Source organism: Budorcas taxicolor, chromosome 19, assembly GCF_023091745.1.
Source record: "Budorcas taxicolor isolate Tak-1 chromosome 19, Takin1.1, whole genome shotgun sequence".
NCBI classification, from domain to species: Eukaryota; Metazoa; Chordata; class Mammalia; order Artiodactyla; family Bovidae; genus Budorcas; species Budorcas taxicolor.
The window spans coordinates 47283725-47296980 of NC_068928.1; the positions used below are offsets into that span (position 1 = coordinate 47283725).

At 41.1% G+C, this 13256-nt stretch overlaps 1 protein-coding gene across 1 annotated transcript in view; it reads left to right on the top strand.

The window, feature by feature from the left end:
• The window catches only part of TANC2 (tetratricopeptide repeat, ankyrin repeat and coiled-coil containing 2), a 326281-nt gene that overhangs the window by 230434 nt on the left and 82591 nt on the right, over nt 1-13256 (top strand). Inside the window, exons 9-10 of the mRNA XM_052658122.1 lie at nt 3102-3383; nt 9981-10114. Coding sequence (XP_052514082.1) covers nt 3102-3383; nt 9981-10114 — 416 coding nt within the window. The remainder of the gene's footprint in view (nt 1-3101; nt 3384-9980; nt 10115-13256) is intronic.

Here is a 13256-nt window from a genome sequence, read left to right on the forward strand (position 1 = left end):
TGAACCTCAAAAACATGCTAAGTGGAAGAAGCCAGACACCAAAGGCTATTGTATGGTAATATATATGTGAAATGTCTCAAATAGACAACCCTGTAAAGACAGAAACTTTTTGGTTGCCAGGCACTAGGGAAACGGAGACTGGAGAGTGACAGCTAATGGGTAAGTGGTTTTCTTTGGACAATGATGAAAATCTTTAGGAATTAAATAATGGTTGTGCAATTTTGTGAATGTACTAAAAAACCACTGGTTTACATACTTTAAAAGGATGAACGTTACAGTATGTGAATTATAGCTCAATAAAATAATATTTAAGAAAAGTAAACTTTAAAAGAAAAGTAAAGTAGAATCTATTTAACTGTAAGGCACTAGAATTAAGAGTATTTTTAGCAAGTCAAAGTCTAATTTTCACCTAATTCTGTAATTATATATGTATTTTAAAAGAGTACATTTTGATAAACAGATGTGAATCAGGAAATTATGAGTAACCATGTATCTGTATCTCCACAGCCTTTTCTTTTTTTAAGTGAAAATTTGGGATATTTTAAAACTGACATAGGAAACTATTTGCTTCTATTATTAGAGTTTGACTTTATATTTTTAACTTTTGTACTACTTTTGGAATTATCCTTTTTTAAAATGCTCAGTTATCATTCAGATGGCTTTGCAATAGTTTTAAGTGAGAGTGTTTACATGTGTGTGTTTTTCTCAAGTAAGCTGCCATCTCCAGATTCTATATTAAGATGTTGGAATGGTTTAAGTGTGTTCTGGAATAATATAAGCAGTATCAGTCAGTTCAGTTCAGTCACTCAGTCGTGTCTGACTCTTTGCTACCCCATGAATCGCAGCACGCCAGGCCTCCCTGTCCATCACCAACTCCCGGAGTTCACTCAGACTCACGTCCATCGAGTCAGTGATGCCATCCAGCCATCTCATCCTCTGTCATCCCCTTCTCCTCCTGCCCCTAATCCCTCCCAGCATCAGAGTCGTTTCCAATGAGTCAACTCTTCACATGAGGTGGCCAAAGTACTGGAGTTTCAGCTTTAGCATAAGTAGACCTAATTTCCACTTTTATGATTTCCTTTCTCCTGTCTCATCCCCTTCCCACCTCTGACGTTTATTCTCCAAAATATAATATGGGGTTAGAATGTAATGCTTTGTTTTTAATTAAATCTTTCAGTAAGCATTTATTGAGCACCTACTATGTGTCAAGGTACTGTGCTAAGGTTAACGATACAGAAATAAAATTTTAAAAAATAATAATAATTAAAAAATAAATGACATCTTGTTCAGTTACTCAGTCATGTCCGACTCTTTGTGATCCCATAGATTGCAGCATGCCAGGCTTCCCTGTCCTTAACCATCTCCCAGAGTTTGCCCTAACTCGTGTCTATTGAGTTAGTAATGCCATCCTACAATCACATCCTCTGTCGTCCCCTTCTCCTTCCGCCTTCAATCTTTCCCAGCCTCAGAGTCTTTTCCAATGAGTCATCTCTTCATATCAGGTGGCCAAAGTATTGGAACTTCAGCTTCAGTCCTTCCAGTGAATATTCAGGATTGATTTCCTTTAGGATGGACTGGTTTGATCTCCTTGCTGTCGAGGGGACTCTCAAGAGTCTTCTCCAAAACCACAGTTCAAAAGCATCAATTCTTCAGCACGCAACGTTTTTTTATTGTCCAGCTCTCACATCCATACATGACTACTGGAAAAACCGTAGCTTTGACTAGATGGACCTTTGTACGCAAAGTAATGGCTCTGCTTTTTAATACGTTCTCTAGATTTGTCACTGCTTTCCTTCCAAGGAGCAAGCATCTTTTTAATTTCATGGCTGCAGTCACCATCTGCAGTGATTTTGGAGCCCAAGAAAATAAAGTCTGTCACTGTTTCCACTGTTTCCCCATCTATATGCCATGAAGTGATGGGACCGGATGCCTTGATCTTTGTTTTTTGAATATTGAGTTTTAAGCCAGCTTTTTCACTCTCCTCTTTCACCTTCATCAAGAGGCTCCTTAATTCCTCATCACTTTCTGCCATAAGGGTGGTGTCATCTGTATATCTGAGGTTAATGGTACATCTAGAACTACTGTTAAAACAGATAAGAAGACATTTAACTCAGATGTGAGAGGTCAGGCAGGACTTCTTTTTACCATCAGTATTATTAGGAGGCTGACCATTGAAACCAAGTCACATTACAGGTTTTTAGAGAACCATTGCACTTAGAGCTCATGCTTGGCACTTAGCACATCCCACAACTACATAAGCACAGAGAAAAGTCTTGAGGAAAGCAATAGGGATTTGTCCCCAGTGCATGTATGTAGAAGCCAGAAATCTTTTTTAATTGGCATGAATATAAGCAGTACAGGTGCAGAGACATTAGTGAAAGTTGAGTTTCTGCTTTCTTGACCACTTAACATACTGAAAACCTTTTATACCATCAGAGCTTTTACTTCCCCTAATATGCTTGCTATGTATATAATTTAAATATCATAATGAACTTAAAGGAATCACTGTTTTTTATTAGTGTTTTTAAAGAAACAGACAAATTCTCTTCACATTGCTTTCCATGGGACCAATGTGTAGTGGTGTGGTCCTGTTGGTGATTAAATACTGAAATATGACCTTGCAGGCTGGTAAAGGGCTGATGCTGTCAGCCAGCTGGATTCCCTGCCACACCCCAGCCTCTCCCGAGACCCTAACCCTACAGATCCCCACAAGCCAACATTTTAAAGGTTATCCCCAGGCCAAGAAGGAGGCTTGAGGGACCCTGCGTTTTTACTACTGTTCCTAATTGCCAGCACCTGGGCCAGCCCTATTGTTAAATCATTTTGAGTATCACACTGACTGACTGACTGTAACATAAGTTACTGCTTTTGTAGCCATGTTTGTGTTCTGCCAGCTGCAGTCACAAGTAGCTCCAGCTCATGTATCATTGCCTGTCTGTACAGAACCAAAATTCAGAGTTTTCTTATTTTCTGAATAACCCAGAATACCCTCACAGTGTAACTCTCAGTGGTCTTCTCTACCATACTGATTTTTTGCTCTTTATTTCTCTCCGTGTCGACAGTCTGGCCTAAGTCCCCTGTTCTCTTATTGTTCCTTCCAGTCCGCTTTGCACCTTACAGACCTCCCGATATCTCCCTGAAGCCCCTGCTCTTTGAAGTGCCCAGCATCACTACAGAGTCGGTGTTCGTCGGTCGGGATTGGGTTTTCCACGAAATAGATGCTCAGCTTCAAAGTTCAAACGCCAGTGTGAACCAGGGAGTCGTGATTGTGGGAAACATTGGGTTCGGCAAAACCGCCATCATCTCCAGACTGGTGGCCCTCAGCTGCCACGGAACACGGATGAGACAGATCGCCTCCGACAGCCCACACGCCTCCCCCAAACGTAGGTACCCTTTTTTTAAAAAGAACTCTCTGCTACATGGCTTTTAAATTTCTTTTCATCTTTATATTAAGTCTCAGATCCTTTCATTTTCTGATCTGCAAAACCTGATTTGCATGTGAGGATCTTTAACTCGGAGTTGGGAGAAAAAATGTAATACTCTGCTGACATTTAGCCCATATAGCCGACAATCACCTAAGTGTGACAGAAAAACCCTTGCTCTCAGAATAAATGTATGAGTCTTCCCTCCTGGCTGGCTGGCTGGTCCATCCTTCGGGTAATGACTACAGCTATTGCCTGTTAGAGCTGTTTGCATCCATTGCTGTCAGCTTTCGCTCAGCCTGTGCCCAGCCTTGCTGGCATAGTCTTGTTTGCAGCCTCCATTTCTTTGCGATTGGTGTCTGTTGCACTGCTTGAGCGTGAATTTCATTGTGTCCTTGAAGAATTTCTCCTGCTTCCTTGTGAAGAGATGCTGAGATCTCATATATATTCATGCTTCTTTCATCACCAGCAGGGCGCAGTTTAACGATCACCGTCAGGATCTTGTTTGTTTTTAAAATACTTATATGGTCCTTAGTGCCAGGTGCTCTCGAAGAGTTTAACAAATATTAGTTCATCCAGTCCTCTCAGAAACTCAAGTGAGGTAGTTCCTCTCTTCTTCCTTTCACAGATAAGTGGTTTGAGGCTCAGAGAGGTTAAGTAAGCCTCCCAGGTTTCACAGCCAGTAAAGAGTGGAACTAGAATTTGCGCCTAATCAGTTTGGTTTCAGAGGCCAGTCTCATCCATTTTGCTGTGCTCCCCTCTGTTTATGCCTGGAACTCAAGTTAAGGAGCTAAAAGGAAATGTATGGATATTCTTATACATAGTATATGCAGAGAACCACAAATTTAGATGATCTTTAAGATTGACTCCTATGCTAAAGTCACACTCCTATGTGATTCTAAGATGTCTTCATGTTTAAAAGTAACTGTTGTTATGGGGAGGGAGGTGGGAGGGGGTTCATGTTTGGGAACACATGTAAGAATAAAGATTTTAAAATTAAAAAAAAATTTAAAAGTAACTGTTTATACCTATTCCTGTATTTTCCTTAGAGTGCTTAAGTATCACACCAGACTACTATTTATCTGAGTCATCTAAGAGGTTAATTGTTTGAGTGTGTCTATCTGGCTTCTGCTAGTTATAAGAGAACAAAAAGAAACTATTGCTCTACTAGTCCAAATGAGTAATCTAGCTCATCATAGATTTCTAGACAGCAACCACTAGAAATGATTGGTTTGAGGTCATAGTATGCCGGGGTCCAGCCCTGGTGGATCCAGGGAATTCGAAGGGTGGACGGCATTGGCGTGGAAAGACTTGTTTATTTATTAATATAAGGTTAGATTAAGAAACTATAGTGTAGTAAGAAGATTAAGTGGAGGAAGAGGGCTGAATAGCTTGGTTTACGCGGAAGACCAATAAAATTCCAGACAAGGAATTTGCACCATCTACGTTGGGCCACCGGCGCCCGCTTGAATATCTAAGGGTGCCTCGCCTTAAGCTCCCTTTCGCGAGGGTCTTAACAGCCAGGGCAAGTAAGTAGACTTGGCGGGCCTCCGCGCCCCAGGTGGAGATTCAGCCTGAAATTAAAGTAAAGAGCAGAGGGAGGGAAAGGGAGAGAAGAAGAGAGACAGAGACACGGGGGGAGCCAGATTCCCAAGAAACCAGGCCGAGAGACTAGTCCGAGAAGCTGGTCCCATCCTTTATTGTTCAGAAGGCCTTTTATACTTTTGATAAAATATGGAGATCAATGGGTAACACAAAATTATGTAGCGTTCGCAGCCCAGACTCTTTCTATACATCATTTTGTATACAAAAGGTCTCAGGTGATTTACGTTATCTTCTGGCCAAGAGGCTTGTTAACACCTTTTGGCTCTCTTCCTTAATGAATGTGAATTTTGTTTCCCCTGAAGTGTTTTTCTTTAATCTGCATCTCCTTAAAGCATTAAAGTTACATCTCTATAGAACAAAGGTGCAGTGGGTTATAACAAAGAAGGTACTTAACTCAAAGATCTAATGTTGCTAATACCAGGTCTACTACTTGTTTTTCTATATACCAACTATATCTAAAAATAAAGGATATGAAAATTCAGCAGCAAGCATTGACTCAACAAATGAAACTTTTACTCAGTCCTATTCTAAAGATTTTGACTCCTCGGAAGCCCCTACATTCCTAGGAGGTTTTAAGCTTCCCGTGCCTCCTGAGGTCAGGAGGCCTCAAACAATCACATGCGCAGCTGTACCAGTCCTGCAGGCAGGCTAGAAAGCCATCAGAGGGGTTTTTTGGATTGAAACACTCTTTCAAATGCAGAAGAGTAAAGCCCTGAATTGACTTTTTCCAGAAAATGTCAGAAGAGTGGAAAAGCAGAGCACAAAAACCGGCAGATTTTTGTTGGGGTACATGCTTAGGAATTTCCAGAGGGGCCCCTGAAGTCTGAGCACGCCTTGCGTATGTCAGCTTCCTTCCTCATGACCTTGTCACGGGCGGGATTCCTCACACTGGCTTCCGGCAATAGTAGCTACAGAGTCTAGCACAGTGCTGTGGGAACTCAAGAGAAACTCACTGAACACCCCCCAAATATCCTGGCTTCTGTTGACATTAACAATTTCATGTCTTTAGGTAAGCACATCGCCGCTGGTAAACTTACAGATAATCTGACATGTAGAAGAGCTAGTGTCTAGAAAGAAAACCAGTTGAATCAAGAGTCTCTGTTTGCCCGGGTGTAGTAAGAATTAGTAGAGAAGAATTATGTCTTAAGAGCAATATCATGCTTGGTTTCTGGATGAAGCTTTTCTGAGGTAGATTGACAGAATGTCAGAGGAGTCAAGAGTCCACAGGTTGAGTCCCAGTGCTCAAACTGACAATACTTTGTAACCTTGAGAATCTTACTGTAATTCTTGAGACCTCGGTTTTGTCACCCATAAAGTGCATCAGTAGAATTTGGTGATCTTTAAGATTCATTCCTGTGTTACAGTTCTACGATTCCAAGATGTCTTCATGATTAAATGTAACTCGCCATACCTATTCCAGTGTTTTCTTATTTTTTCCCTTTTTTTTTTTTGGTATAACTTTTTTACTATGTTAGTGCACAAGTTGTTAAATTTTAATAGACTTATTTGTTTAGTTTTTTGAGCTGGACCTTCATTGCTTTGCGCAGGCTTTCTCTAGTCGTGGCAGGCGGGGGCTGCTCCTTGTTACAGTTCAAGAGCTGCCCATCGCAGGTGCTTCTCTCTTTGTGGCACACGGGCTCTAGGCCTGCGGCATCGGTAGTTGCGGTGCGTGGGCTTAGTTGCTCCCTGGCTGTGGAATCTTCCCCGGAGAAGGCATTGATCCCGTGTCCTCTGCATTGGCAGGCTGGTTCTTACCTGCTGTACCACCAGGGAAGTCCTATTTCAGTACTTTCCTTAATGTGTATACATATCACACCAGACTACTGCTTATCTGAGTTATCCAAGAGGTTAACTATTTGACTGTGTCAGGAAGAAAACCAGAGAGGTAATAGTCTCTCTGACTCCACTGTATGTCACTGTGGCAGATAACAGAATGGTAGAATCATGGCTCAAGGGCAAGAAGAACTGCCTTCTCTGAAAGCAAAAGTACCTGGGAGTGGCCCCCCCCAAGCCTGAGAGAGCAGGAGTTAATAGAAAACGACCATGTGCTCCCCAAAGCAAAGGTTCTCTAAAGGTAGTTCATCAAGTTATTCTCTAACATCCATTGCCTTTTACCTCCAGAGAAACTCTAAAAATACCAGGACACTCCCATTTATGTGATAAATGTCCACGTTAGACTGGAGATTTGGCCTGATAGTTAACTTTCACAACTTGAAAAGGTATTAAAGGGATAGAGTATGTGGCTATGTATTTATCAGGATTACACAGAACCAGCACTGCCTTGTTGTAATCTTTGACGTAGTAATTTTTGTTGTCATCTTTGATGTTCAAACCAGACCACTACTCCTTAAGATGAGTCAGGAATAAGTGGTTGACGTCATTTACTGATATTTAAATATTAACTCTGAACAACGAAATCAACTCTTGGTGTTACTCCAAAACTACACACTTCTATAAAATTTTCATTTTCCACTATGCAAATGATTAATAATAAAATGTAACATCAGTTTGTTTTAGAATTGTCTCTCTCATTAAATTTTCTAGTTTTGAGGGCACGTGTTTTGTCTTTCTTGTATTATTATCCTCATGAGGTTTTAGTTAAAACTTTTCAAGTATTGGGGCTCAAAAATACTACTTTTAAAAAATCAGTGATCTGTATGTTTCTATTTTATATTTCTGTTTTTTCTGTAAACAGATATGAATTGAATACATATTAACCAATTTAAAAGTATTTCTTTGAGGATAAAAAAAAAGAATAAAGAACAAGCTGGTTTTCAGTGTCGACCTTTTACTATAGGAGCCAGCACTGGAAATGTCACTGGCAGTAGCGGAATTTTTTTCATTAGTGAATAAGGATGATGTCTATAGAGAGAGAACTGAATTCAGTTTTTACAGTTTAATTTACCTTAAGCTTTGATAGGTGTGTTCAGAATCCCACTGGCCTTCCCAACCCTCAGTGATATAGTTGTAGTAATGATGAAAATAGGTGAAACGTTATTGGAGCTCCTGGCCTCCGTCTCTGCATCCTGTGTCATTCTCCTGCCTCCGCCTCCTCCACGCTGAGCAGCACTGCTCTGGAAGATGTGAGCAGTCTAGCCTGCAGCACTGCGCTGCCTGGCTCTGTCCTTCCCCCATAGACACCCAGCCCCCAGCCGCCCCCTCCTTGTCATTTCCCTGGGAAGGCACAGAAGAGCTGTCAAGGCAGGCACTAGCCTGCCACCTACACCCCTTCCCAAACCTTACTCCCCCATCAGTCTCCACCACCATCATCACCCACCCCTCAACACATACACTCTTCTAAGAACAAAAACATTTTGTGAAAATGGACCTGTTGCGTAACTGGGATATTATCACATGAACTACAGAGATACTCAGTACAGTCGTTAGGGAAGTTCAGTCTAACACAGGACTCTATTCTCCTATCCCTAGAAGTCTCAGTGTAGTTATTGTTTGGGTTTGATATTTGCCAACAGCTGCCGTGCCCCCAAATAGCTGTGCAGTGAGTAGTTCCTCCTCTCCCAACCCTGCTCGTCTCAGAAATCCATTTTGCCAATTTGCTGTGTATACCAGCAGCTCCTCCCGATTCACTTGTTTTCCACTCTTCTCTGAATACCAAGCAGAAAGTAAAAACACCCAAACAGAAAGGAAGGCATCTCCAGAAGGGAACAGCTAGAAGACAGAAGACCATAATTACCCACAAAATCAAGGACCAGATAAAGGGAAACGGAGTGGAGCAAGGGAGCGACCAACAGGCATGATACAGTGGCGGCCGCTGGACTTACTGTTTCTTCAGCCTTCTTTCACTGCTGTCTCCCACACCTCCCCTCCTACAGTGTATGCAGAACTCTAGGCAACAGCCAGTTGGGTGGAAGAGGTCTGGATTCAGTCCTCCTGGTAGGGACTCGCATGAAAACCATTTTCCCCGTTCCTCCTCCTCTTCAATAGCTGTTGGCCATCCAGTAACTGCCTACTTATTTTGTGCCCCTTGTTAAAATATTGTCCGTATTCACAAATGTAGTCCATGATTTCTAGTAGTAGTTAGCGTGCGTGTGTGAAGTCGCTCAGTCGTGTCCGACTCTTTGCGACCCCATGGACTGTAGCCCGCCAGGCTCCTCTACCCGTGGGATTCTCCAGGCAAGAATACTGGAGTGAGTTGCCATTTCCTTCTCCAGGGGCTCTTCCCACCCCAGGGATCAAACCTGGGTCTCCTGCATTGCAGGCAGACGCTTTATCCTCTGAGCCACCAGGGAAGCCCAGTAGTAGTTAAGATACTACCTAAATAACATGAACAAATGGAATTTTTTAAAAACAGCTTTATTAAGCTACAATTCACCTAACCCTGTAATTCACCCATTTAAATGGTTCAATTCAGTGCATTTTAGTGTATTCACTGAGTTGTAAAGCAGTCACCATAATCTTAGAATGTTTTCATTCCCCTCTAAAAGAAATCCCATGCCCGTTAGCAGTCGGTCTTCATTTCCCTGCTAAGTCCCTATCTCCACCCCTAGGCAACCACAAATCTGCTTTTTTGTCTCCTGTGGATTTTCCTGTTCTTGGCATTTCAAATAAATAGAATCATATACTATATGACCTTTTGCAACTGGCTTCTTTGAGTGAGTGTAACACTTCCAAGGGTTATCCATGTTGTTTTGCATGTATTGGTATTTTATTTCTTTTTATTGTCAAGTAATGTTCCCTTATGGGGCTGTACCACATTTTATCAGTTCATCAGCTGATGGATGTTTGGATTGTTTCCACTTTGGAGCTGATGTGAATCTTGCTTCTTTGATCATTTGTGTACAAGTTTTTTCATGGACATACATTTTAAATTCTCTTGGGTACATACCTAAGAGTAGAATTGCGGGATTGTGCAACACATTGAATTTAGCCAGTCTTCAACCAGTTCAGAGTTTTATGATGATCTGATGCAAACATCTCATCTTTTTAATCCAGATGTGGATGCCAACAGAGAGCTGCCACTCACACAGCCACCGTCAGCCCACTCTTCCATCACCAGTGGAAGCTGCCCAGGAACCCCAGAAATGCGCAGGCGGCAGGAGGAGGCCATGCGGAGACTAGCCTCACAGGTACGAGAGGATCCCCAGGGTGCGGGCACGCTAGTGCCATCTTAACGTCAACAGAACAATGGCAGGGAGACCCCAGCAAAGCAGGGTATATATAGGTATACCATGAAAATATAGAGAAAACTTTCTCTTTCTTTGCTGTTCCTAGAAAATACTTTGTTATTTTGGAATCAGAAACTTATTGTTGGAAGGACCCTTAGGAATAACCAAAGTCCCATAACGAATAGATAAGAAAGTGGAGACTCAAAGTTATATGATTTACCCAAGATCACAGTATAAGTAATCAATATAGTTTTTAAATTTTCATTCCTAGCTCATAACTTCCTGCTGTACTGCACTATCCATGAATTTTTTATATTTTACATTGTAATTTTCTTTATTATTATCAAAGCAATATACACACATAGTTCAGGAAATCAAATAATGTTCAAAGACTTATAATAAAAACCAGGAATTCTTTTCTTCTCCCCAAGCCACCCTCTCCCCAAAGGCAAACACTTTCAATGTTTAGAGATATTTCTCTGATCCATACCTCCATCTTTGTAAATAATATTTATGGCCTGCTATAACTGTTTTGATCAGTTCTGTACATTATCTATTGCTTCTTATTAGGGATGATGAGAATTTTAGCTCTTTCACCTTCTTTGCTCTGTCCACCATGTCACTACAGTTATATCGTGATTTTTGTCTGAATCTGTGTGATATTATTTTCAGTATTAATACTGTGGCAATACGATTCACTGTAGAACCAAGAATAACATTTTCTTCTTGAGCAGTTTTGTTTTTCCTGGGTTATGAAATGCCTCATTTTAAAATATGCTTCTTTTTCTTCAAAACAATGATTGTCTTTCCATAACTCTTAATGCTTTGTAAAATGGCTCTCAGTACAACTTTCCACGTCAGTTATATTCCCATACACACACACTCTAAAAGCCCCCGAGTTCAGCATCGAACTAACCTGGACCTTGGATGCTGTCAAGGCTTACCAGCTAGCTGTTACCCTGGAAGTTCTGTTGCTGTGTTTGATCCCATGTCATCATCTTTCTGGATTATATTCCTTTCTTTGATGGAGTACATCCTCTAGTAGCTTCCCAAGAAAAGATACCAAGGAGGTAATTTTCTGAGATGTAATGTTCGTAAAAGTGTCTTTATTCCATTCTCATACATTACCATTTGTTTGATATCATAAAACTGGAGCTTAAGAATTATTCTCTCTCAGAATTTTGAAGGCATACACCTTTTTTTTTTAATTTTTTAAGTTAACTTATATTGGCACATAATTGCTTTAGAATGTTGTGTTAGCTTCTACTGCACATAGCTTGGATCAGCCATACATATACATGTATCTGCTCCCTTTTGGAAGATATCCATCTTGAACTTCCAATATTACTATTTAAGTATACGGTTTTCTTGTTCTAGTTGCTAAGTCATATCTGACTCTTTGTGACCCCGTGGACTGCAGCATACCAGGCGTCCCTGCCCTTCACTATTTCCCGGAGTTTACTCAAACTCATGTCCGCTGAGTTGGTGAAGCTATCTAACATCTCATCCTCTAGTTCCATCCCAATATAGTACTATTCTTATTCCTGATTCTTAACTTTTTCTTCCCTCCAGAAGCTTTTAGAATCTTCTCTATCACCACTCTTACTAGGTCTTTTTTTTTTTTTTTTCATATTCTATTGGTGCCTGGAGAAGGCAATGGCACCCCACTCCAGTGTTCTTGCCTGGAGAATCCCAGGGACGAGGGAGCCTGGGGGGCTGCGGTCTGTGGGATCGCACAGAGTCGGACACGACTGAAGCGACGTAGCAGCAGCAGCAGCAGAACCCTGGGTATATTCTTTGATTCAGGGAAATGCTTTTGTATTATTTATTGATAATTTCCTCACCACCACTTCCTCTGTTATCTCCTACAACTCCTTTTAATCAAAAATTAATTTCCTATGTTAATACTCTTCTTTACTTCCCTGTTTCCTATACTTTCATTTTCCTATTTTGTTTTATGATCCATTTTAAAGAGATTTCCTCCACATCACCTTGCAGTACTTTCACACACACACACAAAAATTGGCTATCATAGTTTTAATTTCCAATAGGTCCTTTTTTCTTCCAGTTGTTCCACTCTTTTTTATAGCATACTGTTTTTGTGTTATGGATGCAGTATGTTCTCTTATCTCTTCCTTAATAGTTAGGTAATGAAAACCTGGTGGAAGCTTGTGTATGTGGAGAGCTTCCCTATAGAGAATTAAGATGACCTGTCAACTTTTACTGGAAAACCCCAAAGTCAATGTCCATAAGTTTTTTTCTTGCTCTGTTCATCTTATCTAGCAGGGAATCCACCAGTCTTCTGGAGGGTATATATCCTGGTTGCCAGCATTCTGAAGCTAGTAAGAGAAAGTGAAGTCTCATCACTTAGATTGCAGACTTTTACATAAGCCCCTTGTTTCAATCCTGCACCTGCTCCTTACCTACCCTGTGTCTGGTGTCCCTAAGCCTAGATTCTCTTACTTAGTTTTCTTGAGTGAATATAATCCTCTTTCCTGTGGGTTTTGGGGAAGGTAGTCACCCAGCTGGGCAAGATGGGAGGGATATCTGGGGATCAACTGCTCCTTCCCTAAATGTCAAATAATGTCTGTGTTTTCAACTTCCTTCCTCACCCCTCTTTTCCACAGTATCTGGTGCTTATAATTCCTGTGCTTTTCTGAGGTTTGACAGATGATTCGGCCTTATATCCTCAGCTAGCACTTGCTTCACCTTCTTCTGTTAAGCCACTTAATCCTGCATTCATATTCCATCTTTATATATTATAATCAGATTAGATGTTTCTCATCAACAGTTTAAATTTATGTTTCTTTTTTCCCCCCAAATCACTCTGTGATAATCTTTTCTTTATTTTGTGACAATTATTTATTTATTTGGCCGCATGGTGGGATCTTAGTTCCCTAAGCAGGGATTGAACCTGTTCCCCTCCCCCACCCCTGCAGTGGAGGCACAGAGCCTTAACCACTGGACTGCCAGGGAAGTCTCCACATTTCTGTTTCTTATTCTCCTTATTTTGGAGGAATGCCGTCTCCAGTGTTTGAAGAAGTCTCTTGTCATGGTTAATCAGTAATGGCGAACAGGAAGGCATCTTCACTGTCATAAGCTT